Source organism: Aethalodelphis obliquidens, unplaced genomic scaffold (assembly GCF_003676395.1).
Source record: "Aethalodelphis obliquidens isolate GAN/ISIS:26980383/991018 unplaced genomic scaffold, ASM367639v1 scaffold10, whole genome shotgun sequence".
In the NCBI taxonomy this organism is placed as follows: Eukaryota; Metazoa; Chordata; class Mammalia; order Artiodactyla; family Delphinidae; genus Aethalodelphis; species Aethalodelphis obliquidens.
The window spans coordinates 33,296,895-33,324,598 of NW_020837954.1; the positions used below are offsets into that span (position 1 = coordinate 33,296,895).

Here is a 27,704-nt window from a genome sequence, read left to right on the forward strand (position 1 = left end):
GACAAAATGAAAAGGCAGGGCTTCCCTGGTGGCGCAGTGGTTGAGAGTCCACCTGCCGATGCAGGGTACATGGGTTCATGCCCCGGTCTGGGAGGATGCCATATGCTGCGGAACGGCTGGGCCCGAGAGCCATGGCCACTGAGCCTGCGCGTCCAGAGCCTGTGCTCTGCAATGGGAGAGGCCACAACAGTGAGAGGCCCACGTACCGCAAAAAAAAAAAAAAAAAAAGAAAAGGCAGAGGACTATGCACCAGATGAAGGAACAAGATAAAACCCCAGAAAAACAACTAAACAAAGTGGAGATAGGCAACCTTCCAAAAAAGAATTCAGAATAATGATAGTGAAGATGATCCAGAACCTTGGAAAAAGAATGGAGGCAAAGATCGAGAAGATGCAAGAAATGTTTAACAAAGACTTAGAAGAATTAAACAAAAAACACCTAGAAGAATTAAAGAACAAACAAACAGAGATGAACAATACAATAACTGAAATGAAAAATACACTAAAAGGAATCAATAGCAGAATAACTGAGACAGAAGAACAGACAAGTGACCTGGACGACAGAATGGTGGAATTCACTGCCACGGAACAGAATAGAGAAAGAAGAATGAAAAGAAATAAAGACAGCCTAAGAGACCTCTGGGACAACATTAAATGCAACATTCACATTACAGGGGTCCCAGAACGAGAAGAGAGAGAGAAAGGACCTGAGAAAATATTTGAAGAGATTATAGTTGAAAACTTCCCTAACATGGGAAAGGAAATAGCCACCCAAGTACAGGAAGCACAGAGTCCCAGGCAGGATAAACCCAAGTGAAACACACTGAGACACATAGTAATCAAATTGACAGAAATTAAAGACAAAGAAAAACTACTAAAAGCAACAAGGGAAAAAGGACAAATAACATATAAGGGAAGTCCCATAAGGTTAACAGCTGATTTCTCAGAAGAAACTACAAGCCAGAAGGGAGTGGCATGATATACTTAAAGTGATGAAAGGGAAGAACGTACAACCAAGATTAATCTACCTGGCAAGGATCACATTCAGATTCAATAGAGATATCAAAAGCTTTACAGACAAGCAAAAGCTAAGAGAATTCAGCACCACCAAACCAGCTCTACAACAAATGCTAAAGGAACTTCTCTAAGTGGGAGAAGAAAAAGACCTACAAAAATAAACCCAAAACAATTAAGAAAATGGTAATAGGAACATACATATCAATAATTACCTTAAATGTGAATGGATTAAATGCTCCAACCAAAAGACACAGACTCACTGAATGGACACAAAAACAAGACCCATATATATGCTGTCTACAAGAGGCCTACTTCAGACCTAGGGACACATACAGACCGAAAGTGAGGGGATAGAAAAAGATATTCCATGCAAATGGAAATCAAAAGAAAGCTGGAGAAACAATACTCATATCAGATAAAACAGACTTTAAAATAAAGAATGTTACAAGAGACAAGGAAGGACACTACATAATGATCAAGTGATCCATCCAAGAAAACATAATCATTATAAATATATATGCACCAACATAGAAGCACCTCAATACATAAGGCCATGCTAAGAGCTATAAAAGAGGAAATTGACAATAACACAGTAATAGTGGGGGACTTTAACACCTCACTTACACCAATGGACACAACATGGACACATCATCCAGACAGAAAATTAATAAGGAAACAGAAGCTTTAAATGACACAACAGACCAGAGAGATTTCATTGATATTTATAGGACATTCCATCCAAAAACAGCAGATTACACTTTCTTTTCAAGTGCACAAAGAACATTCTCCAGGATAGATCACATCTTGGATCACAAATCAAGCCTCAGTAAACATAAGAAAATTGAAATCATATCAAGCATCTTTTCTGACCACAATGTTATGAGATTAAAATCAATTACAGGGAAAAAAACATAAAGAACACAAACACATGGAGGCTAAATAATATGTTACTAAATAACCAAGGGATCACTGAAGAAATCAAAGAGGAAATCAAAAAATACCTAGAGATAAATGAAATGACAACAAAAACACAATGATCCAAAACCTATGGGATGCAGAAAAATCAGTTCTAAGAGGGAAGTTTATAGCAACACAATCCTACCTCAAGAAACAAGAAACATCTCAAATAAACAAACAAACCTTACACCTAAAGGAACTAGAGAACGCAGAACAAACAAAACCCAAAGTTAGTAGAAGGAAAGAAATCATAAAGATGAGAGCAGAAATAAATGAAATAGAGACAAAGAAAACAATAGCAAAGATCAATAAAACTAAAAGCTGGTTCTTTGAGAAGATACACAAAATTGATAAACCTTTAGCCAGACTCATCAAGAAAAAGAAGGAGAGGACTCAAATCAATAAAATTAGAAATGAAAAAGGAGAAGTTACAATGGATATCGCAGAAATACAAAGCATCCTAAGAGACTACTACAAGCAACTCTATGCCAATAAAATGGATGACCTGGAAGAAATTCTTAGAAAGGTATAACCTTCCAAGACTGAACCAGGAAGAGATAGAAAATATGAACAGACCAAGTAATGAAATTGAAACTGTGATTTAAAATCTTACAACAAACAAAAGCCCAGGACCAGATGGCTTCACAGGTGAATTCTATAAAGCATTTAGACAAGAGCTAACACCCATCTGTCTCAAACTCTTCCAAAAAACTGCAGAGGAAGGAACACTCTCAAATTCATTCTACAAGGCCACTATCACCCTGATACCAAAACCAGACAAAGGTACTACAAAAAGAGAAAATTACAGACCAATATCACTGATGAATATAGATGCAAAAATCCTCAAGAAAATACTAGCAAACAGAATCCAACAACACATTAAAAGGATCATACACCATGATCAAGTGGGAATTATCCCAGGGATGCAAGGATTCTTCAATATAGGCAAATCAATCAATGTGATACACCATATTAGCAAATTGAAGAAAAACCATATGACCATCTCAAAAGATGCAGAAAAAGCTTTTGACAAAATGCATCACCCATTTATGATAAGAACTCCCCAGAAAGTGGGCATAGAGGGAACCTACCTCAACATAATAAAGGCCATATACAACAAACCCACAGCAAACATCATTCTCATTGGTGAAAAACTGAAAGCATTTCCTCTAAGATCAGGGACAAGACAAGGATGTCCACTGTCATCACTATTATTCAACATAGTTTTGGAAGTCCTAGCCACAGCAATCAGAGAAGAAAAAGAAATAAAAGGAATACAAATTGGAAAAGAAGAAGTAAAATTGTCACTGTTTGCAGATGCCATGGTACTATACATAGAGAATCCTAAAGATGTCACGAGAAAACTACTAGAGCTAATCAATGGATTTGGTAAAGTTGCAGGACGCAGAATTAATGCACAGAAATCTCTTGCATTCCTATATGCTAACAACAAGGTATCAGAAAGAGAAAGTAAGGAAACAATACCATTCACCATTGCAACAAAAAGAATAAAATACTTAGGAATGAACCTACCTAAGGAAGTAAAATACCTGTACTCAGAAAACTATAAGATACTGATGAAAGAAATCAAAGATGACACAAACAGATGGAGAGATATACCATGTTCTTGGATTGGAAGAATCAATATTGTGAAAATGACTATACTACCCAAAGCAATCTACAGATTCAATGCAATCCCTAGCAAACTAGCAATGGCATTTTTTTACAGAACTAGAATAAAAAATCTTAAAATTTGTATGGCGACACAAAAGACCCTGAATAGCCAAAGCGATCCTGAGGGAAAAAAACGGAGCTGGAGGAACCAGACTCCCTGTCTTCAGACTATACTACAAAGCTACAGTAATCAAGACAATATTGCACTGGCACAAAAACAGAAATACAGATCAATGGAACAGGATAGAAAACCCAGAGATAAATCCAAATACCTGGTCAGCTAATCTATGACAAAGGAGGCAAGGATATACAATGGAGAAAAGACAGTCTCTTAAATAAGTGGTGCTGGGAAAACTGGACAGCTACATGTGAAAGAATGAAATTATAACACTCCCTAACACCATACACAATAATAAACTCAAAATGGCTTAAAGACCTAAATGGAAGACCGGACACTATAAAACTCTTAGAGGAAAACAGGAAGAACACTCTTTTTTTTTTTTTTGTGGTACGTGGGCCTCTCACTGTTGCGGCCTCTCCCGTTGTAGAGCACAGGCTCCAGGCGCGCAGGTTCAGCGGCCATGGCTCACGGGCCTAGCCGCTCCATGGCATGTGGGATCTTCCCGGACCGGGGCACGAACCCGTGTCCCCTGCATCGGCAGGCAGACTCTCAACCACTGCACCACCAGGGAAGCCCCAGGAAGAACACTCTTTGACATAAATCACAGCAAGATCTTTTTTGATCCACCTCCTGGAGTAATGGAAATAAAAACAAGAATAAACAAATGGGACCTAATGAAACTTCAAAGCTTTTGCACAGCAAAGGAAACTATAAACAAGAAAAGAAGGCAACTCTCAGAATGGGAGAAAATATTTGCAAATGAATCAATGGACAAAAGATTAATCTCCAAACTATATAAACAGCTCATGCAGCTCAATATTAAAGAAACACACAACCCAATCCAAAAATGGGCAGAAGACCTAAATAGACATTTCTCCAAAGAAGACATACAGATGGCCAAGAAGCACATGAAAAGCTGCTCAACGTCACTAATTATTAGAGAAATGCAAATCAAAACTACAATGAGGTATCACCTCACACCAGTTAGAATGGGCATCACCAGAAAATCTACAAACAACAAATGCTGGAGAGGGTGTGGAGAAAAGGGAACCCTCTTGGTCTGTTGGTGGGAATGTAAATTGATACAGCCACTATGGAGAACAGTATGGAGATTCCTTAAAAAACTGAAAATAGAATTACCATATGACCCAGTAATCCCACTACTGGGCATATACCGACAGAAAACCATAATTCAAAAAGACACATGCACCCCAATGTTCATTGAAGCACTATTTACAATAGCCAGGTCATGGAAGCAACCTAAATGCCCATCAACAGACGAATGGATAAAGAAGATGTGGTACATATGTACAATGGACAGACAAATGGATAAAGAAGATATGGAACATATACACAGTGGAATATTACTTAGTCATAAAAAGGAATGAAACTGGGTCATTTGTAGAGATGTGGATGGACCTAGAGACTGTCATACAGAGTGAAGTAAGTCAGAAAGAGAAAAACAAATATTGAATATTAACATATATATGTGAAATCTAGAAAAACGGTACAGATGAACTGGTTTGCAAGGCAGAAATAGAGACACAAATGTAAAGAATAAACGTATGGACACCAAGGGGGGAAAGCTGAGGGGGTGTGCAGGGGCTGGGATGAATTTGGAGATTGGGATTGAAATAAATACAGTAATATGTATAAAATACATAACTAATAAGGACCTGCTGTATAAAAATATAAATAAATAAAATTAAATTTTAAAAAGATAACATATACTACTTATAATATAAATGAGTTTTCTTTTTTTACCATCTCTGAAGTTTTCTTTCCAGGTTATCGTTCAGGACTTTTATTTGTTTCCGATATGCTTCCTTTGTTGCTCTAAAAACAAGAAAAATATATTGGATTTTGCATTTGTGGGAGCTGTTAAAATGTATAGTAGACTGTATGTATAATTCACATGCACAATAAGGCTACCATCTAATTGGGAGACAAAACAAACCTTGTGAAACAACTGATTTTATTGGCAGACTAATGGAAAGACAATTACAATTTTTGCAAGTGTAAACTGATTTTGCAAGTATTCCAGCCAAGGATAGGGAAGAACGGATTTTGGCGAGGCAGTTGAGGAAAGGTTATTAGAGGATAATGTTTAATAGAGGGAGGAACATGGATTGCCAGAATGGAGGTGCAATCTCACCAAGGAAAGGACATCATCCTATAAAAAGAAACAGAGGAAAGGAGCAGCAAGTCAGGACTCTTGTGACTAAGGCAAACTTGCTGCATACAGAGGACATGAAGGGAAATAACACTGACATAGGAAGGGTTAAGGTCAACAAATTGGTGAGGAACTCTGGGTTCTAGACTGAGTTCTGATTTACTGTCATGTATAATTTAGAAAGCCAATAAATATTCTTGAATTAGGGATAAGTGGTAACTAAGGATAGAAGATGTGCTTGTGAATCTGGGATGAAGGGGAATGTGAAGGCTGTAACAGAGGTATTAGACACAGCTTATGTACAACTCAGTGCCTGTCTATCCTTTCAGTGAAAGATTCGATGATAATGACTTTTCTGGACTGTAAAAGAGAGTCAATTATGAACCTCCTTTTCTATAGTATATTAGAAATTGGCATAGATTTGTTGCTACCATTTATTAAAAAGATAAATGTAGAGGAATGAAGATTAAAATTTTCAAAGGCAACAAACATACCGATGAAGCTCATTGAGTCTGATAAGTCCTTCTTCCATATTTCTGATGTCTACTTTTCTTTTTGATAGGAAGTTTTCTTTCTGAGATATAAATGCCAGTTGTTTCTGATTTCTACCATGAAAAAACAGAGTAATCATATATTTAAGGTTGAAATAATCATTTTTAACTCCTCAGCATAAGAAAATATGCAACCACAAACAAGAATTTAAAAAGTAGTTTGGAAAGTTTAGTTCATGAACTGTTTATCAAATAAATTAGTAAAAATAGAAACAAAGTCTTTTTGCTAGTGGTGGCTAAATTTATGAAAATCTCTAAGCCACGAAAGGAACATTAACTGCAATAGTAACCATAAAAGCACAAGAACAATTCTATAGTATTTTATCATGCTGAGTGGGTGTGTCTCTTTTAATGAATTTATCAGTTCTGTTATGTTATTTTGTAAAAGGTGAAGGAATCAATCAGACCGACTTTGGATAGTGGTCTACCTCTTCCTAGTAGTGTGACCTTGAAAAGAGACTTCACCTGTGGATGAGCCTCAGTTTCCCCATCCATAAAGTGGGGATCACAATACCTATCTCACTGGTTTTAAGGATTAACCGAGATGTGAAGTGACAACGCCAGTGGGTGGCACTCATGAGGCATTTTGTAAAGAGTGGTTATTTTTCATCTCTAACTTACAGAGAGAATAATGGGAAGTTTATGATTTTGTTCAAATTTCTAGACATTGATAGGAATGTGCTTGTAACAGGAAGTACTTTATCTAAGTGTCTCATCTTCTTCAAAACTGCTATGGACTGAATTGTGTCCCCCCACAAATTCATATGCTGAAGCCCTAGGCCCCAGTGAGATAGTATTTGAAGATGGGGCCTTTGGGAGGTGATTAGATTTATATGAGGTTATGAGGATGGAGTCCTCATGGTGAGATTAGTGCCCTCATAAGCAGAGACACCAGACAGCTCTCTCTCTCTTGCGCTCTCTCTCTCTCTCTCTTTTTCCCCTCTATGAGGACATAGCAAGAAGGTGGTTGGCCATCTGCAAGTCAGGAAGAGAGCTCTGACCAGAACCTGACCATGCTGGCACCCTGATTTCAGATGTCCAGCCTCCAGAACTATGAGAAATCAATTTCTGTTGTTTAAGCCTCCTGGTCTATGGTAATTTGTTATGGTAGCCCAAGCTGAAGAAGACACAAACCAACAACAGTAGTAAATGTTTTATTGTTACAATTATTTGTCATCAGCACATTTTGTGATTCAAACTGGTAACTTAGTATGGATCTGAGGAAAGTTTTTGCCTGAAGAATACTATTAGTAGGCTATTCAATTGGATGATACAAAATGATTGCAATAACTCTCTGCATCCTAAATGCTGCAACAGTGACCATAAATTCAGCTTCACATAAGTGGGCCTGGACACCATAATTACACTTCCATGTGATTTAACTTTGAGTGTAGTAATGTATTACTACTTACATAACTCATACTTGCAAGATGTTATTCTGTAATACTCATCAGGAAAACACTGGTGAAAGCCCACTACCTGCTAAGCAATGGACAAGATCCTGAAGATACAGTGCTGAGTAAGACAGAGCAACTGCTCTGATCTGTTCATAGTTCAGTGGGACAAAGGGATTTGTACCCAGCTGACAACAATGCAGTGACTGATAAAAAGGAATGACCTCAGAGGGACGTTCCAGAGGATCATTGTGGTGAGAGGGAGGTGGGTAAGTTAGGAGTGGTAAAACAGAAAGTGGGAAGAACTTATGAGAGGCAAGCCAAACCAAAGAAGCTAAAAGGGGTGAAAAGAGTGGAGTTGGAGAGGAGGATAGGATATTTTTGAGAAATATTTGGGAGGTGGAATTGACAAGCCTTGGTACTTGAATGGAGTCCTAGTAAAAGATAGGGGTTTCCTTGAATAATTTCCCAGTCTCTGGGTTAGGGGATTGTGTCAATGACAAAACCTTTTTCTGAGAAAGGAAATGTAGGTGCAAAGCCAGTTTCTGATGAAGGTAGATCTCATAGTTTCTCTAGGCAGTCTCGTGGGGTAAAAGCATGATTATTCTTTCAAGAGTCTGATTTAGAAGTAAAAATAATAGATTTGGCGTTTATGGATTTGATCTGACCCATATGAGGAAAGCATTATTCAGTATATATAGAGGCGCATTAGGAGTGTATTTACAATTGGGTAAAGAACATTTCATTGTTATCAATAGATTTTAAACTAGGATAAGCTTAAGTGGAGAAGTAACCCATAACTAAAGCATGTTGAGTCATGTATGGATTATGGATAGAAACATACTCAGAATAAATTTTCTGTTTCTGCATAAAAACTTTATCCTCCTCATTTAGGACAATCTTATATTGTCTCGAAACAGTATGCAGTTTCTCTCGTAGATCTTTGTTCTTGAAATGACATTTGTGTAGCTTTTCAGCCATCTAGAAAAAAAAGGAATTGAAGTAGAGGATTTGTTTCACGGCTCTTTCGGTGGGCGACTCTCTAGAGCACCGGGTATATTATTTAACATACAATGACTATGCCTGAAATGTTGAGTGATCTAATTCTATATCAAATATGTAACTGTACATTTTGGGGCCTCTTCTATAAATTATGACAAATGTGTAGAAAGGTAGTAAACACTGATGCCATAAAGTAAAGTAATAAACCATAGTAAAGTAGTAAACCATAAAGTAATAATTGATATTAAAATAAGAATTGGGATTAATAAACTGGGATCATTCAACAAGATCTGTATGTCCTTTTCCCAGAAAATAAACTACACCAGGGAAAAGAAAATGTAACATCCATAGGAACTCTTGTTCAAAACCTCTTTGACTGGATATCATGCTTAACTTTTGTTAAATATTTCTATTCAAGGACAAAAGATAGTACCCATTAGTGTTCTGAATGAGGTGAGAACTTTGTGCTTGGATGTCTCTACTGAATTGCTTCAAATGAGGTAAGAAAATTAGGTTAGGTAGGAATGGTGGGCTAAGGATCACTAAAATAGATGGATGAAAAGAGTTCTTAAAAGTGTTGCAGAGGGGCTTCCCTGGTGGCGCAATGGTTAAGAATCTGCCTGCCAATGCAGGGAACATGGGTTTGAGCCCTGGTCCGGGAAGATCCCACACACGCCGCAGAGCAACCAAGCCCTTGCGCCACAACTACTGAGCCTGAACTCTAGAGCCCACAAGCCACAACTACTTCCACAACTACTTCCACAACTTCTACAACTACTGAAGCCCGTGCGCCTAAAGCCCGTGCTCCGCAACAAGAGAAGCCACTGCAATGAGAAGCCTGCGCACCACAATGAAGAGTAGCCCTCACTCGCCACAACTAGAGAAAGCCCGCGCATAGCAACAAAGACCCAACGTAGCCAAAAATAAATAAAATAAATAAATTTATTTAAAAAAAATTGTTGCAGAACTAACAAGATAATGAGGAATTAGTAAGCCTAATTCTACAAGAAAGTAAGAATCCAGACTGGTAAACCTAGCACTGAAAACTCCTTTTACTCTGAGGACATTTACCGATATAGAAGAAGCCACTTGGAATCTGAGATTTGGTTCTCTTACATGACAAGGGGGACAAAAGTCAACACTTAGAGCTTATCCAGGTGTTACGCCTGATAAACCTCCTGCCACATTAGTCTGGGATTCCAGAGAGCTTCACCCTCTGAAGAAGAGTGAATTAGAAGCTAACAAGCTATGGTCCAGCCTGACTTAGATCACCAGGGAACCTAAAGGTGGATTAAGGAGGTTTAGGACTGTTAACATCCCAGGTATCTGACAGAAGTGAATGAAATCTGTTCCTGAGAAATACACTGTCATCCTAGACCTCAAATTGTTTCTACAAACACCTTTTTTGAAATACAATGTCCAGTGTACAGTTTTCCAACAGAAGGAAACAAGACAGCATGAACAAAAATTGGCAGAAACAATAGATGACAGAACCAGTCCTACAAAAATACCAGGTATTGGAAATAGACACTGAAATATAAAAATACTGTATTTATTATGATCAAAGAATACTAGACATGCTTGAAAAATATGGCAAGGAATTGGAAAAAATAAAGAGCAACAAAGCAGATTTGAAAATTACCAGTTGAAAAATACAACAACCAAAATTAAGAATTGAAATAAGACCATTCTGCCCAGAATGCAGCAGGGGTAGACAAAAAGTAGAAAATAGAGAAGAGCGAGTAAGATACAGACAGGATATTTTATTAGTACAAATAAGTGTGTTCATATAACTGGAGTCTCAGAAAAACAAGAAAAAGCATGGGACAAAAGAAATATGTGAACAGATAATGGCTAAGAATTTTGCAGAACTTACAAAATACAGCAACTCACGGATTTAAGATGCCCAATAAATCCCAAGCAGGATAAATAAAAAGAAAAACTTGGACATATCATAGTGAAATTGAATAACTAGGTCAAAGGGAACAAAAAAGACCTAAGATAAATGAAAGACATGCTGTGTTCATGGATTGGAAACTTCAATATTGTTAAAACATAAAATCCTCCCCAAATTGATCTATAGATTTAATTCAACCCCAATCAAAATCCAAACAGGCTTTTGGGCAGGACTTGACAGACTGAAATTCAAAGGGCCAAGAATAATGGAAGCAATCTTGTAGAAGAACAAAGTTAAAGGATTTTTACTACTAACTATAAAGGCTTATTTTAAAGCTACTAATTAAGAGTGCATGGTTTTAATGTGAGAAGAGATTAAGTCCAAATGAATAAAATAGATGCTACAGATTCACACATATACTTATAATATATTTATGATCCACAGTTGATTTATGACAAAAGTGCCACTGAAATATAGTGGAGGAAAGTACTATCTTTCCATTTAACAGTGCTAGTTAATTGGACAATCTTATGTGAAAGTATGAATCTGGACTACCATTTCACAGAACACACACACACACACACACACACACACACACACACACACACACATTCCAGACAGCTTGCAGTACTTAACGTGAAAAAGCAAACACTAAAGCTTCTACAAGATCACGTAGGAGAATATCCTCAAGACATAGGACATGAAAAGCATAAGCCAAAAAGGAAAAGATTGATAAACTATACTTCATTAAAATTAATAAACTACATTTATCAAAAGATAGATATGTACACGAAGACTGTACACTTACAGTAAATATTCTGTTCTGTATATGTGTAATATTTCATAATAAAAGTTAAAGTTAGAATAGAATTTTGTGTCATTATTGAACTTGCCTCCTATAACTCACGAGAATTAAGATTGGATGTCAGGAAAAGTTCAGTTTTTATCCAACACTTATTTGTGGTCTTTTTGACGATAGCCATTCTGACAGGTGTGAGGTGATATCTCATTGTGGATTTGATTTGCATTTCCTTGATGATTGGTGATGTTGAGAATCTTTTCATGTGCTTGTTTGCCATCTGTATGTCTTTGGAAATATGTGTATTCAGATCCTCTGCCCATTGTTTAATCAGGTTGTTTTTTAGATGTTGAGTTGTATGAGTTCTTTGCATATTTTGAATAGTAACCCCATGTCAGATATATTGTTTGCCAATATTTTCTCCCATTCAGTAGGCTGTCTTTTCGTTTTGTTAATAGTTTTCTTTGCTGTGCAAAAGCCTTTTAGTTTGATGTAGTCCCATTTGTTTATTTTTGCTTTTGTTGCTATTGCCTGAGGAGACATACTCAATAAAAATAACTAAGACTGTTGTCAAAGAGTGTACTGCCTATGTTTTCTTCTATGAGTTTTATGATTTCAGGTTTTACATCTAAGTCTTTAACCCATTTTGAGTTGATTTTTGTATATGATGTGAGGAAGTAGTCCAATTTGATTCTTTTGCATGTTGCTATCCAGTTTTCCCAACATTATTTATTAGAAAGGCTATCTTTTCCCCATTGTATATTCTTGCCTTCTTTGTCATAGATTAATAAACTATATATGCAGCTTTAGTTCTGTGCTCTCTATTCTGTTTCATGATCTATGTGTCTGTTTCTGTGCCAGTACCATACCATTTTCATTACTGTAGCTTTGTAGTATAGTTTGAAATCAGAACGTGTAATACCTCCAGCTTTGTTCTTCTTCCTCAAGATTGTTTTGGCTATTCAGGGTATTTTGTGTTTTGGTAAAAATTTTAGAATTATTTGTTCCAATTTTGTGAAAAATATCACTGGAATTTTAATAGGGATTGGATTGAATCTGTAGATTGTCTTGGGGAATATGGTTATTTTAACAATTTTAATTCTCCCAATGGTAAAATATATATCTTTCCATTTGTGTCATATTCAATTTTTTCATTACTGTCTTATAGTTTTCCAAGTACAGGTCTTTTACCTCCTTAGTTAGATTTACTCTTAGATATTTTATTCTTTTGAATCAATTATAAATGGAATTGTTTCCTTAATTCCTCTTTCTGATAGTTTGTCATTAGTGTATAGAAATGCAACAGATTTCTGTATATTAATTTTGTATGCTGCAACTTTACTGAATTCACTGATGAGCTCTAGTGGTTTTTTGTTTTGGTGGTGGCTCTGGGATTTTCTATGTATAGTATCATGTCATCTGTAAACATTGACAGTTTTACTTCTTCCTTTTCCACTTGGATTCTTTTTCTTGTCTGAAAAAGACTGTGGCTAGGATTTCTAATACTATGTTGAATAAAAGGGGTGACAGTGGGCAGCCTTATCCTGTTCTTGATTGTAGAAGAAATACTTTCAACTTTTGACCTTTGAGTATGATTTTAGCTATAAGCTTGTTGTATATGGCCTCTATTATGTTGAGGTATGTTCCCTCTACACCCACTTTATTGAGTTTTTTTTCATAAATGGGTGCTGAATTTTGTCAAAAGCTTTTTCTGATCTATCAAAATAATCATATGATTTTTTAAAATTTTTTTTATTTATTTATTGTTTATTTATTTTTGGCTGCACTGGGTTGCTGTGTGTGGAGCACAGCAACTTTCTCTGGTTGTGGCAAGCAGGGGCTACTCTTCATTGCAGTGCACAGGCTTCTCACTGCACTGGCTTCTCTTGTTGTGGAGCACAGGCTCTAGGCACTCAGGCTTCAGTAGTTGTGGCACATGGCCTCAGTAGTTGTGGCTCGTGGGCTCTAGAGTGCAGGCTCAGTAATTGTGGCACATTGGCTTAGTTGCTCTGTGCCATGTGGGATTTTCCCAGACCAGGCCTTGCACCCATGTCCCCTGCACTGGCAGGCGGATTCTTAACCACTGCACCACCCGGGAAGTCCCAATCATATGATTTCTATTTTCAATTTATTAAAGTGGTATATCACACTGATTGATTTGCAGATACTGAACTATCCTTGCATCCCTGGGATAAACCTTGCTTGAGCATAGTGTATGATCCTGTTAGTGTATTATTGAATTCAGTGTGCTAATATATATATATTTTTTTTGCGGTACGTGGGCCTCTCACTGTGGCGGCCTCTCCCGTTACGAAGCACAGGCTCCGGATGCGCAGGCTCAGTGGCCATGGCGCATGGGCCCAGCCGCTCCGCGGCATGTTGGATCCTCCTGGACCAGGGCACGAACCCCTGCCCCCTGCATCGGCAGGCAGACTCTCAACCACTGTCCCACCAGGGAAGCCCCAGTATGTTAATATTTGTTGAGGATTTTTGCAACTATGCTCATCAGTAATTTTGGCCTGTAATATTCTCTTTTTTGTGGTGTCTTTGTCCGGTTTTGGTATCAGGGTGATGCTGGACTCATAAAACGGGTTCTTAAATTTTGGGGGAAGAGTTTAAGAAGGATAGGCATTAACTCTTCTTTAAATGTTTGGTAGAATTTACCTGTGAACCTGTCCAATCCTGGACTTTCTTCATTGACAGTTTTTTTTTTTTTTCTGATTCATTTTCATTACTGGTAATTGGTCTGTTCATATTTTATATTTCTTCCTGATTCAGTCTTGGGAAATTGCACATTTCTAGGAATTTATTCACTTCTTCTAGGTTTTCCATTTTATTGACATATTATTATTTGTAGTAATCTCTTATGATCCTTTGTATTCCTGTGGTGTAGGTTGGAATTTCACTTCTGATTTTATTGATTTGGGCCCTCTCTCTTTTCTTCTTGATTAGTCTAAATAAAAGTTTATCAATTTTGCTTATCTTTTCAAAGAACAATCTCTTAGTTTCATTGATCTTTTCTATTGTTTTATTTTTAAGTCTCTATTTCATTTATTTCTGCTCTGGTCCTTATTATTTTTTTCCTCTTACTTTGTTTTGTTTGTTCTTATTTTTCTAGTTCCTTTAGATGTAAGGTTAGGTTGTTTGTTTGAGATCTTCCTTCTTTCTGAAGTAGGCCTGTATCACTATAAACTTCCCTCTTAGAACTGTTTTTGCTGTGTCCCATATATTTTGAATCATTGTGTTTCCATTTTCATTTGTCTCCAGGTATTTTTAAATTTCCTCTCTGATTTCTTCAGTGACCCATTGGTTGTTTAGTAGCATATTGTTTAGCTTCCATGTGTTTGTGTTTTTTGCAGGGTTTTGTTTTGGTTTGGTTTTGGTAGTTGATTTCTAGTCTTATACATTGTGGTCAGAAAAGATGCTTGATATGATTTCAATTTCTTAAACTTGTAGACTCTTGTTTGTGTCCTAGCATATGATCTACCTTACAGAATGTTCCATGTGCACTTGAAAATAATGTGTATTCTGCTGCTTTCAGAAGGAAAGCTCTCTCTATATATATCTGTTGATTCCATTGGTCTAATGTGTCACTTAAAGCCATTGTTTCCTTATTGGTATTCTGTCTGGATGATCTGTCCATTGATGTAAGTGAGGTGTTAAAATCCTCTACTATTATTATGTTACCATCAATTTCACCCTTTATATTTGTTAATATTTGCTTTATGTATTTAGGTGCTTCTATGTTGGGTGCATATATGTTTACAATTGTTATTTCTTGTTGGATTGATCCATTTCTCAGTCTATAATATCCTTCTTTGTCTCTCGTTACAGTCTTTGCTCTAAAGTCTATTTGTCTGATATAAGCATTGCTATCCCAGCTTTCTTTTTGTTTCCATTTGCACTGAACACCTGTTTCATGCCCTTTCAGTCTGTGTGTGTCTTAGATCTGAAGCTAGTCCATTATAGACAGCAAATATAGAGAGTTTTTCTTTTTTTAAATCTGTCAGCCACTCTATGTCTTTTGATTGGAGTATTTAGTCCATTTACATTTAAAGCAATTATTAATAGATATGTACTTATTAACAATTTGTTGGCTGTTTTCTGGTTGTTTTGGTAGTTCTTTTTTGTTCATTTCTTCTTCTTTTGTTCTCTTCCTTTGTGATTTGATTACTGTCTTTACTGTTATGTTTGGATTCATTTCTCTCTTATTTGTGTGCACCTATTATAAATTTTTGGTCTGTAGTTACCATGAAGTATATATATAACAACTTTTTTATATATGTGATTAAGTTGATGATCTTAAGTTTGAACACATTCTAACAACCCTGCATTTTTATGCGCCCCCACCACATTTAATGTTTTTGATATCACATTGTCCATCTTTTTGTTTTTTGTATCCCTTAACTACTTATTGTGGATATAGATGATTTTACTACTTTTGTCTTTTGACATTCCCACTAGCTTTTATAAGTAGTTGACCTTTACTCTATGTTTGCCTTTACCAATGAGATTTTTCCTTTCATAATTTTCATATTTCTAGCTGTGGTCTTTTCTTTTCCATTTAGAGAAGTCCCTTTTATGTTTCTTGTAAAGTAGGTTTAGTACTACTGAACTCTTTTAGCTTTTGTTTGTCTGTAAAACTCTTTATCGCTCATTGAAATCTGAATGATAGCCTTGCCAGGTAGAGTATTTGTGGTAGGTTTTTTTCTTTTCATCACTTTAAATATATCATGCCACTTTTTTCTGACCTAAAAAGTTTCTGCTAAAAAGTCAGCTGATAGTTTTATTGGAGTTCCCTTGTACACAGCCAGTCACCTTTCCTTTGCTGCTTTTAAGATTCTTTATCTTTAATTTTTTCCATTTTAATTACAATGTGTCTTGGTGTGGTCCTCTTTGGGTTCATCTTGTTTGGGAATCTCTATGCTTCTTGGACTTAGATCTGTTTTCTTTCTCAGGTTAGGGAAGTTTTCAGCTACTATTTCTTCAATTATGTTCTCTGCCCCTTTCTCTCTCTCTTCTTTCTGGGACCCCTATAATGTGAATATTAATACACTGATGTTGTCCCAGAGGTCTCTTAAACTATCCTCATTTTTTAAAAATTCTTTTTTCTGCTCAGCTTAGGTGATTTTCACTATTCTCTTCCAGTTTTCTGATCAAATCTTTAAATCAATTACTGTGAATGATCATGATTATTATTAGTTAATGAAAATGCTACTTTTGGAAAATTTCACATTTTTCACATATACTTAAAATGTTAACTAAAAATTAATTATAATCTTAAAGCCATCATTTCTGTCTTCCTACCTGTTTTATCTTCAGCAATAATTCTTTTTTTTTTAAATTAGATTCATCATCCAGTTTTTCCTTGTTATTCCTAAAGAAAAGCCTATGAACAAAGGAAGCCAAATAAATTCCTATTAGGACATGTTTTCCAGCAAAGCCACATTTACTTATGACATCAGAAACTTCCAGTCTCCATCTCCCTATACAATATATTTATTTACAATTCATTAAAATAAACAAAATTTTTACTCTTTTGAATTGATGTATTAATATTTCATTTATTTATATATTAATTTAAGAAGCAATTTTTGAACACCCACACTCTGGGAGATACAGCACAAAGTCTCTACCCTCATGGAAATTACACTCTAGTGGAGTAGACAGACTATAAGAAAGTTATCAAAAAATATATATATATTTCAGACAGTGTTAAATGCTCCAAAGATCACAAAGTAGGGTAAAGGACAGAGAAATCCTGAGAGTGAGGATGGTACTGTAGACAGGTGATTAGGGAACATCTCTTGGGATAACTTGTGAAAGACCTGAAGGATGAGAAGGAGCCAGATATTTGAAGATCTTAAGGAACAGCTTTTCATATAGAAGGAACAGCAGGTGATAATATCCTGAGATAGGAACAAGCTTGGTGTATTGAATATTTGATGAAGACAGGAGTGTGAGAAGGCTGGAGAGTTAGACACAGCCCAGATCATATAGGGTCTTGAGGACAAGGTAGAAGTTCAGATTTTATTTTGAAGGGAACCAGGGGAGGATTTTTTAAGGAAAGGAGTGACATGAACTGATTCACATCTTGTAAAAATGACTCTGGCTACTTAGTAGAGAAAGACAATAGTATAGGAAGATAGACTACGTAGAAGTCTATGGCAGTGGTCCAGAAGAGATAATGGTGGCTCAGATTAAGGTTGTAGTGGTGAAGCTGGTGAGAAACAGCTGGACTCAGGATATATTTTAAAGATGAAGGCAACAGGACATGCTTTGGATTTGGCTGGAGTTAGAGTTGGGTTAGGGTTAGGTTAGTTGGTTAGCTGGGTTAGGGTTAGGTAGCAAGGAAAACAGGAATGGTGGATGACTCCTAGTTTTTTGGCTGGAGTAACTAGGTAAATAGTGATACGGAAGACTAAAGAAAGAGCTATTTCAAGGAGATGGGAAATTAAGAATTCTGTTTAGGACATGTATATTTGAGATATCCTCCAAGTGGAAAGGTCAAATAAGCTGTAGACTATATGCAGTTAGAGGTCAGGGTTGGATATATAGATATGGAAGTCACTGGGGTACAGAAAGTATGAGACTGAATGAAATCACATATGGAGAGTATGAGCAGAGAATAGAGAACAGTGAAGGGCTGATAACTCCTAAATTTAGAGACAAAAAGAAGAACTGGAACAAGTAAAGGGTCCTGAGAAGAAGCAGTGTAGTAAATGAAATAAGAGAATGTGAAGTTTGGGAAGCCAAGTGAAGAAAGTATATCAAGAAGATGGAAGTGAACATCTGTGTCAAATTCTATAAAGAATTTAAAAACTTTGAGGAATAGATCAGATTACTAAAATTTGGCAGGATGAAAATCTTTGGTAACCTTGACAATTTTGAAACCATGTCAGTCCTTTTTAAAAAGCATCTATAATTTTTATAGCCTCTTGCACTATAATGGTAAGTATATACTTTGGGTCACAAATTGGATGTCATTTATACACAATATTTAGCTTCCAATTCCCCACTTCCCACATGTTGATAACCAGCTGAATGACGAAAAATGTCATAGCAATTTAGAAAGATAGGCACTGATTTGCCTTTATTATGCAAATACATCATGCTGGATATCAGTAATAGCAAAGAAGGATTAAACTAGCAATGCCTCCTGTGGATCTGTGAAGAATCTGAGGTACCCTTAACTGTCCATATATAGAATTTAAACTTGGAGTTGAGTAAATTTGCTTTCCCTCAATATTTTGACCTCAAAATAGATAATGAGCTTGCAAGTTAACGATTTCATGGTGGGTGGGATGGGGGAAATTAAGACTAATAGATTAATAGGAAGTTGAGTTATATAAATTATTTGTTTCTTGTATAATTTATTCTTAAAGAATCTTATAGAATATTATAAAACAACACTGTTTGATTCTTCAAATCCACCAAACAAGAACTGAGCTGCCTCTCCCTACCTCCAAAGATAGAGAAAAGGAACTAAGTGAGAAAATAAAAATACAGAGAATTTTCTTTTAATTTGCCAAGTTATAAAGAAGAAAAAGTAAAGTTTTATTAATAAAAGGGGGGGAAACTTATATCCTCAATCACCAAATTAATCAAAAGCACTTTTCCTCAGTGAGATTCCACATGAAAACCCTTGAAAGGCTGGGACTGAAAACAAAAAGATGAGCCATTCAAAATGAAAGATCAATGAATCCCCATTTTTATCTTGAACATACATTTAAAACCAGTTAGCTAACATGAAGTCTGCTTATAAATAAAACTTTATCAGTGTTTCAAGGCTTTTAATCATAATTCCTAGAAATAAATTAAGAGCTAATCTATATTTTCCACTATGACTCTTCGCCTAGTTTTTAAGAAATAGATATCAACTAAAATTATCGAATCACTTTCAAAGAAAAAGATTTTTTATTCTGATTTTTAATTGTTGTATTACTTGAGCTTTCCAATTTTAAATCTGGTACTGAGTATAAGGATTATTGCATATTTTATGGACTGTTGATGATAGAGTAGAATAGTACTGTGCAGTTGTTATTTTAGAAGACATAATTTTAATCCCAATACATTCAAATCTATGTAGACATGAGCCATATTGTAACAGGATCCCACATGTGGAATTACTTATCTTTTGCGGAATCTGCTCAGACCATAATTTGTCTTTTAAACTGTCAGTAAACCCTGGGGGTAAGCCCAGAAGCCATGTTTATATTAAAAGACCCCACCTTCCTATCCAGAGCTGAGCCAAACAGCTTTTGATGGGAAATCTGGGAATTCTCCTGGGAGAGAATCTGTTGGTCAGTCTCTAAAGATAGATGGATCTGTGACAGGTAAACTCAGAGGGTTTGGAATGGCCATGCTTAGCCACGGACTCACCAGGAAGAGAACACAGCATGTAGATAAAGAGAGAATCGCAGAAGGAAGCAAACACTAGGCCTTGAGACAGATGGAATATTTCCTTATGTTTCTGGTTTCAGTTCCATGGTAAAAGTTTTTGCCTTGAGGCTTCCCTGTATTTTCTCAATAAGTGCTGCAAGTCCCCCTTGACTAAGAACAACAACTGTAGCAGCATGGTTAGGTGAGTTGTAGCCCTATGGCAGTGCCTTCCTCCAGGCGCGTATTTGTAGGGAGTAAGGAACTGAAATAAGGATAGTACACACCCCAAATTCCCTCCCTTTTCCTAAACTAACCACATCATCCTCAATTTTTTTCTCTTGATCATCTGAAAGACTGTTTAATTTCAAAATGAAGAGGTGATTCTATAAAGCTGACAATCACGCAACTTTTAGTAAAATAAGAGAATAATTTTCATCTACTATTAAATAATTTTTTTTTTAATGAAAGGAACATAACATCTAGAAGTGCTTCTGTAAAGATAAAGTATTATACTTACATTTTATCCTCCAGGATCTTACAGGATTTCTTCATGTCTTCAACCTGTTGTTCCCAATGTCTTATTGATTCTTGTAGTTGTGATATCTCTAAATTGTGATCACTAAGAACCTGTTGAAAATTCAGTAAAATTGGGGCATTCAATCATCATCAAATGATTCATGACAGAAGTCCAATTCACTAAATATTCATGTATCATCCATTCAACTTTTACACTGGGGGTGTCCTTTAGTTAAAATAAAAAGCAATCAGGGGCTTCACTGGTGGCGCAGTGGTTGAGAATCTGCCTGCCGATGCAAGGGACATGGGTTTGAGCCCTGGTCTGGGAAGATCCCACGTGCCGCGGAGCGGCTGGGCCCGTGAGCCACAACTACTGAGCCTGCGCGTCTGGAGCCTGTGTTCCGCAACAAGAGGCCGCGATAGTCAGAGGCCCGCGCACCACGATGAAGAGTGGCCCCTGCTCACCGCAACTGGAGAAAGACCTCGCACAGAAACGAGGACCCAACACAGCCAAAAGTAAATTAATTAATTAATTAATTTAAAAAATATATATATATATATAAAGCAATCATTATACTGCTTGTTTCTTTATAAAACAAACTGAGACAGAAATAATCCTGAATTCATCAGAAAAGAAAACAAAATTTGGGAGGGAGAGAAACCAATTATAGCAATGTGAAAACTATAAAAACAGTTTTCAAGACATGAATTCATCTTGACTACCATTTAAAAAAATTAAATATACATTTTCATAATTATTTTCAACATGTTATTCCAGGATACTAGAATGAGTATTATAAAAAGAAAAGTCAAAACAAATTGGGTCTTTCACCTTAGTTGATAGCTATGTCCATGTTGCAAAGATTTTTTTCTTAATATTTAATCAGTAATTTAGAAATGGAAAAATTGGGTACTATGAAAAAATGTTAGCATGATTAAAAAGGAAATACGGATGGAGAAAATTCATAGTGAACATATTTTTACAACACAGTTTTGGAATAAAGAAAAGGGAAAGCAAACTTATCAGAGCTTGGGTCTGCATTTCAGCTTGTGAGGGAAAGTGGAGCTGAGAGAAAAGCTGATCAAACAAATTCCTTTGCTCTCTGGCATAGAGCTACCATGGACAGATTATTTAGAGCCACCTAACCCTGCACATCAGTGTGGGGTCAGAAAAACACCTGTTGGGGGTATAGAGGTTCTTTCAGTCATGCCAGGTGAGACAGGTGGGTGAAAGCTCCCCAAACTATTTTTTTTTTCCTCTTAAAGCACTCATATGACTGAACTTGTGGGCTATAAGTAGTTCCAGAGTTAACAGGAGTCTGAAATCCTAGATATGCCATCAAAAATTAGCAGAATGTCCAAAGAACTCTGACCAATAATCAGGATTAATGACTATACACTGAAGGCCCGTCCTGCCTGACATCCATAACCTCTAGCCCTCGATCCTCCCCGCCCTGGACATGTAGGGCACCTTGAGAATCACACATCATTATTCTTTTCTGCCAGCATCACACCAGTTTGACCTGGCTGCAGAGTTTTCTAAACTAAAAGCACCACATGAAGATGAACCTGAAATTCCCTGTAGTCTCAAGTCCATAGCCAAAATGTTGTTTTCTAATCTCAGGCAATAACAACAACAAACTTTACCAAATACAAAACACTCAGCTAAAAGCCTTATAGGCATGACCTCATTCTATCTCCACAAAAGCCCTTTGAAATAGGTAATATTATTACCACCATATTATAGGTGAGGAAACTTCGGGTTGGTAAAGCCAAGACTTGAACCCAGGTCTCTGTGATACTGAAGTTCGTGCTTTAAACACAATTCTCCACTGGTAAGGTGGGGTGGGGCGCTGGATTGGGGGGAGGAAGAGAATGACACTGGAGCTGAGTTTACCCCTGCCACCTCAAGCCTTGACTTATTTGTCTTTAGAGATCTTTGAAGAACAGGTTAAGGAACATATACTTCATTTTTCCAAACCAGGTGGTGTGCTTGGCATAATTTATGAGGCCCCAACTGGGGATATGAGCTTAGGCGTGCCGATAAGATCTGTTTTATACAATCCCCATGTTCTCCTTTGAGCCTAGCCTGACTCATGCTTCCTTACTATGTTGATATATGAAGAAACAGATAATCACCTTTTTAAATGCACATATCTGGGGGAAGTTTTTGATTTTACTAATGTTTTGTAATTGGATGTCATAATAGATATATTGTAACTATAATGGTCAAAATCACACTATAAATAGTATTGATATAATGGAATTAACTGAAGACTCTGATAAGCAATGCGATGTTTTAGTATTACTGTTGCCCCACATAGTTTTACATGTAATTCTCAACACAAATAGAAGAAATACGCTAGACTCATTAATTCAACTGTGATAGATTAACAGGTGTTTCTGTTTTAATTAACGTAGAAGTAGTATTAACATTAACCTCTTCAATTATAGTCACTGCATAAGCTTCAGTTTTCTTATCTTTAAAATGAGGGTAATCCTCACAAAATATTTATCACAATACTGGCTTTCACTCGATGTTGTTAATTTTTAAAAATAGAAGTACACACATCTACACGTGGAACAACTCCTACAGAACACCTACTGAACGCTGGCAGAAGACCTCAGACCTCCCAAAAGGCAAGAAACCCCCCACGTACCTGGGTAGGGTAAAAGGAAAAAATAGAGACAAAAGGATAGGGACGGGTCCTGCACCAGTGGGAGGGAGCTGTGAAGGAAGAAAAGTGTCCACACACTAGGAAGCCCCTTCGCGGGGCGGAGACAGCGGGTGGCGGAGGCGGGGAGCTTCGGGGCCGCGGAGGAGAGCACAGCAACAGGGGTGCGGAGGGCAAAGCGGTGAGATTCCAGCACAGAGGATCAGGGCCAACCGCCACTCACCAGCCGAGAGGCTTGTCTGCTCACCCGCCGGGGCGGGCGGGGCTGGCAGCTGAGGCTCGGGCTTCAGTCGGAGCGTAGGGAGAGGACTGGGGTTGGCAGCGTGAACATAGCCTGCAGGGCGTGAGTGCACCGTGCGGCTAGCCGGGAGGGAGTCCGGGGAAAAGTCTGGACCTGCCGAAGAGGCAAGAGACTTTTTCTTCCCTCTTTATTTCCTGGTGCACGAGGAGAGGGGATTAAGAACGCTGCTTAAAGGAGCTCCAGAGACGGGCGGGAGCCGCGGCTAAAAGTGCGGACCCCAGAGACAGACATGAGACGCTAAGGCCGCTGCTGCCGCCAGCAAGAAGCCTGTGTGCGAACACAGGTCACTATCCACACCCCCCTTCCGGGGAGCCTGTGCAGCCCGCCACTGCCAGGGTCCCGGGATCCAGGGACAACTCCCCCGGGGAGAACGCACGGCGCGCCTCAGGCTGGTGCAACGTCCTGCACTCCGTGACCCTCCCTACCCCCCCGGCCTGAGTGAGCCAGAGCCTCCGAATCAGCGGCTCCTTTAACCCCGTCCTGTCTGAGCAAAGAACAGACGCCCTCCGGCGACCTACACGCACAGGCAGGGCCAAATCCAAAGCTAAGCCCCTGGAAGCTGTGAGAACAAAGAAGAGAAAGGGAAATCTCTCCCGGCAGCCTCAGAAGCAGCGGATTAAAGCTCCACAATCAACTTGATGTACCCTGCATCTGTGGAATACATGAATAGACAACGAATCATCCCAAATTAAGGAGCCGTGTGGATGAAAGGCTCTTGGTGCTGCAGCCAGGACTCAGTGCTGTGCCTCTGAGGTGGGAGAGCCAACTTCAGGACACTGGTCCACAAGAGACCTCCCAGCTCCACATAATAGCAAACGGCTAAAATCTCCCAGAGATCTCCATCTCAACACCAGCACCCAGCTTCACTCAACGACCAGCAAGCTACAGTGCTGGACATCCTATGCCAAACAACTAGCAAGGCAGGAACACAACCCCACCCATTAGCAGGGAGGCTGCCCAAAATAATAATAAGTCTACAGACACCCCAAAACACACCACCAGACGTGGACCTGCCCACCAGAAAGACAAGATCCAGCCTCATCCACCAAAACACAGGCACTAGTACCCTCCACCAGGAAGCCTACACAACCCACTGAACCAACCTTAGCCACTGGGGACAGACACTAAAAACAACAGGAACTACGAACCTTCAGCCTGCAAAAAGGAGACCCCAAACACAGTAAGATAAGCAAAATGAAAAGACAGAAAAACACACAGCAGATGAAGGAGCAAGATAAAAACCCACGAGACCTAACAAATGAAGAGGAAATAGGCAGTCTACCTGAAAAAGAATTCAGAATAATGATAGTAAAGATGATCCAAAATCTTGGAAACAGAATAGACAAAATGCAAGAAACATTTAACAAGGACCTAGAAGAACTAAAGATGAAACAAACAATGATGAACAACACAATAAATGAAATGAAAAATACTCTAGATGGGATCAATAGCAGAATAACTGAGGCAGAAGAACGGATAAGTGACCTGGAAGATAAAATAGGGGAAATAACTACTGCAGAGCAGAATAAAGAAAAAAGAATGAAAAGAACTGAGGACAGTCTCAGAGACCTCTGGAACAACATTAAACGCACCAACATTCAAATTATAGGGGTTCCAGAAGAAGAAGAGAAAAAGAAAGGGACTGAGAAAATATTTGAAGAGATTATAGTTGAAAACTTCCCTAATATGGGAAAGGAAATAGTTAATCAAGTCCAGGAAGCACAGAGAGTCCCATACAGGATAAATCCAAGGAGAAATACGCCAAGACACATATTAATCAAACTGTCAAAAACTAAATACAAAGAAAGCATATTAAAAGCAGCAAGGGAAAAACAACAAATAACACACAAGGGAATCCCCATAAGGTTAACAGCTGATCTTTCAGCAGAAACTCTGCAAGCCAGAAGGGAGTGGCAGGACATATTGAAAGTGTTGAAGGAGAAAAACCTGCAACCAAGATTACTCTACCAAGCAAGGATCTCATTCAGATTTGATGGAGAAATTAAAACCTTTACAGACAAGCAAAAGCTGAGAGAGTTCAGCACAACCAAACCAGCTCTACAACAACTGCTAAAGAAACTTCTCTAGGCAAGAAACACAAGAGAAGGAAAAGACCTACAATAACGAACCCAAAACAATTAAGAAAATGGGAATGGACACATATATATTGATAATTACCTTAAATGAAAATGGACTAAATGCTCCCACCAAAAGACACAGATTGGCTGAATGGATACAAAAACAAGACACATATAGTTGCTGTCTACAAGAGACCCACTTCAGACCTAGAGACACATACAGACTGAAAGTAAGGGGATAGAAAAAGGTATTTCATGCAAATGGAAACCAAAAGAAAGCTGGAGTAGCAATTCTCATATCAGACAAAATAGACTTTAAAATAAAGACTATTAGAAGAGACAAAGAAGGACACTACATAATGATCAAGGGATCGATCCAAGAAGAAGATATAACAATTGTAAATATTTATGCACCCAACATAGGAGGACCTCAATACATAAGGCAAATACTAACAGCCATAAAAGGGGAAATCGACAGTAACACATTCATAGTAGGGGACTTTAATACCCCACTTTCACCAACGGACAGATCATCCAAAATGAAAATAAATAAGGAAACACAAGCTTTAAATGATACATTAAACAAGATGGACTTAATTGATATTTATAGGACATTCCATCCAAAAACAACAGAATGCACATTTTTCTCAAGTGCTAATGGAACATTCTCCACGAGAGATCATACCTTGGGTCACAAACCAAGCCTTGGTATATTTAAGAAAATTGAAATTGTATCAAGTATCTTTTCCAACCACAACGCTATGAGACTAGATGTCAATTACAGGAAAAGATCTGTAAAAAATACAAACACATGGAGGCTAAACAATACACTACTTAATAATGAAGTGATCACTGAAGAAATCAAAGAGAAAATCAAAAAATACCTAGAGACAAATGACAATGGAGACATGACAACTCAAAATAAATGGGATGCAGCAAAAGCAGTTCTAAGAGGGAAGTTTATAGCAATACAATCCTACCTTAAGAAACAGGAAACATCTCGAATAAACAACCTAACTTTGCACCTAAAGCAATTAGAGAAAGAAGAACCAAAAAACCCCAAAGTTAGCAAAAGGAAAGAAATCATAAAAATCAGATCAGAAATAAATGAAAAAGAAATGAAGGAAACGATAGCAAAGATCAATAAAACTAAAAGCTGGTTCTTTGAAAGGATAAACAAAATTGATAAACCATTAGCCAGACTCATCAAGAAAAAAAGGGAGAAGACTCAAATCAATAGAATTAGAAATGAAAAAGGAGAAGTAACAACTGACACTGCAGAAATACAAAAGATCATGAGAGATTACTACAAGCAACTCTATGCCAATAAAATGGACAACCTGGAAGAAATGGACAAATTCTTAGAAAGGCACAACCTGCCAAGACTGAATCAGGAAGAAATAGAAAATATGAACAGACCAATCACAAGCACTGAAATTGAAACTGTGATTAAAAATCTTCCAACAAGCAAAAGCCCAGACCAGATGGCTTCACAGGCGAATTCTATCAAACATTTACAGAAGAGCTATCACCTATCCTTCCCAAACTCTTCCAAAATATAGCAGAGGGAGGAACACTCCCCAACTCATTCTGCGAGGCCACCATCACCCTGATACCAAAACCAGACAAGGATGTCACAAAGAAAGAAAACTACAGGCCAATATCACTGATGAATACAGATGCAAAAATCCTCAACGAAATACTAGCAAACAGAATCCAACAGCACATTAAAAGGATCATACACCATGATCAAGTGGGGTTTATTCCAGGAATGCAAGGATTCTTCAATATACGTAAATCAATCAACGTGATACACCATATTAACAAACTGAAGGAGAAAAACCATATGATCATCTCAATAGATGCAGAAAAAGCTTCTGACAAAATTCAACACCCATTTATGATAAAAACCCTGCAGAAAGTAGGCATAGAGGGAACTTTCCTCAACATAACAAAGGCCATATATGACAAACCCACAGCCAACATCATCCTCAATGGTGAAAAACTGAAAGCATTTCCACTAAGATCAGGAACAAGACAAGGTTGCCCACTCTCACCACTCTTATTCAACATAGTTCTGGAAGTTTTAGCCACAGCAATCAGAGAAGAAAAGGAAATAAAAGGAATCCAAATCGGAAAAGAAGAAGTAAAGCTGTCACTATTTGCGG

The 27,704-nt window shown here is 37.6% G+C and overlaps 1 protein-coding gene across 1 annotated transcript in view; it reads right to left on the reverse strand.

Annotated features, from left to right (window-relative positions):
- Window positions 1-27,704, reverse strand: part of CCDC175 (coiled-coil domain containing 175) — a 69,634-nt gene that overhangs the window by 22,326 nt on the left and 19,604 nt on the right. Inside the window, exons 7-11 of the mRNA XM_027110758.1 lie at window positions 20,484-20,593; window positions 16,892-16,973; window positions 8,731-8,867; window positions 6,436-6,546; window positions 5,533-5,604 (exon numbers count right to left, since the gene is read on the reverse strand). Coding sequence (XP_026966559.1) covers window positions 5,533-5,604; window positions 6,436-6,546; window positions 8,731-8,867; window positions 16,892-16,973; window positions 20,484-20,593 — 512 coding nt within the window. The remainder of the gene's footprint in view (window positions 1-5,532; window positions 5,605-6,435; window positions 6,547-8,730; window positions 8,868-16,891; window positions 16,974-20,483; window positions 20,594-27,704) is intronic.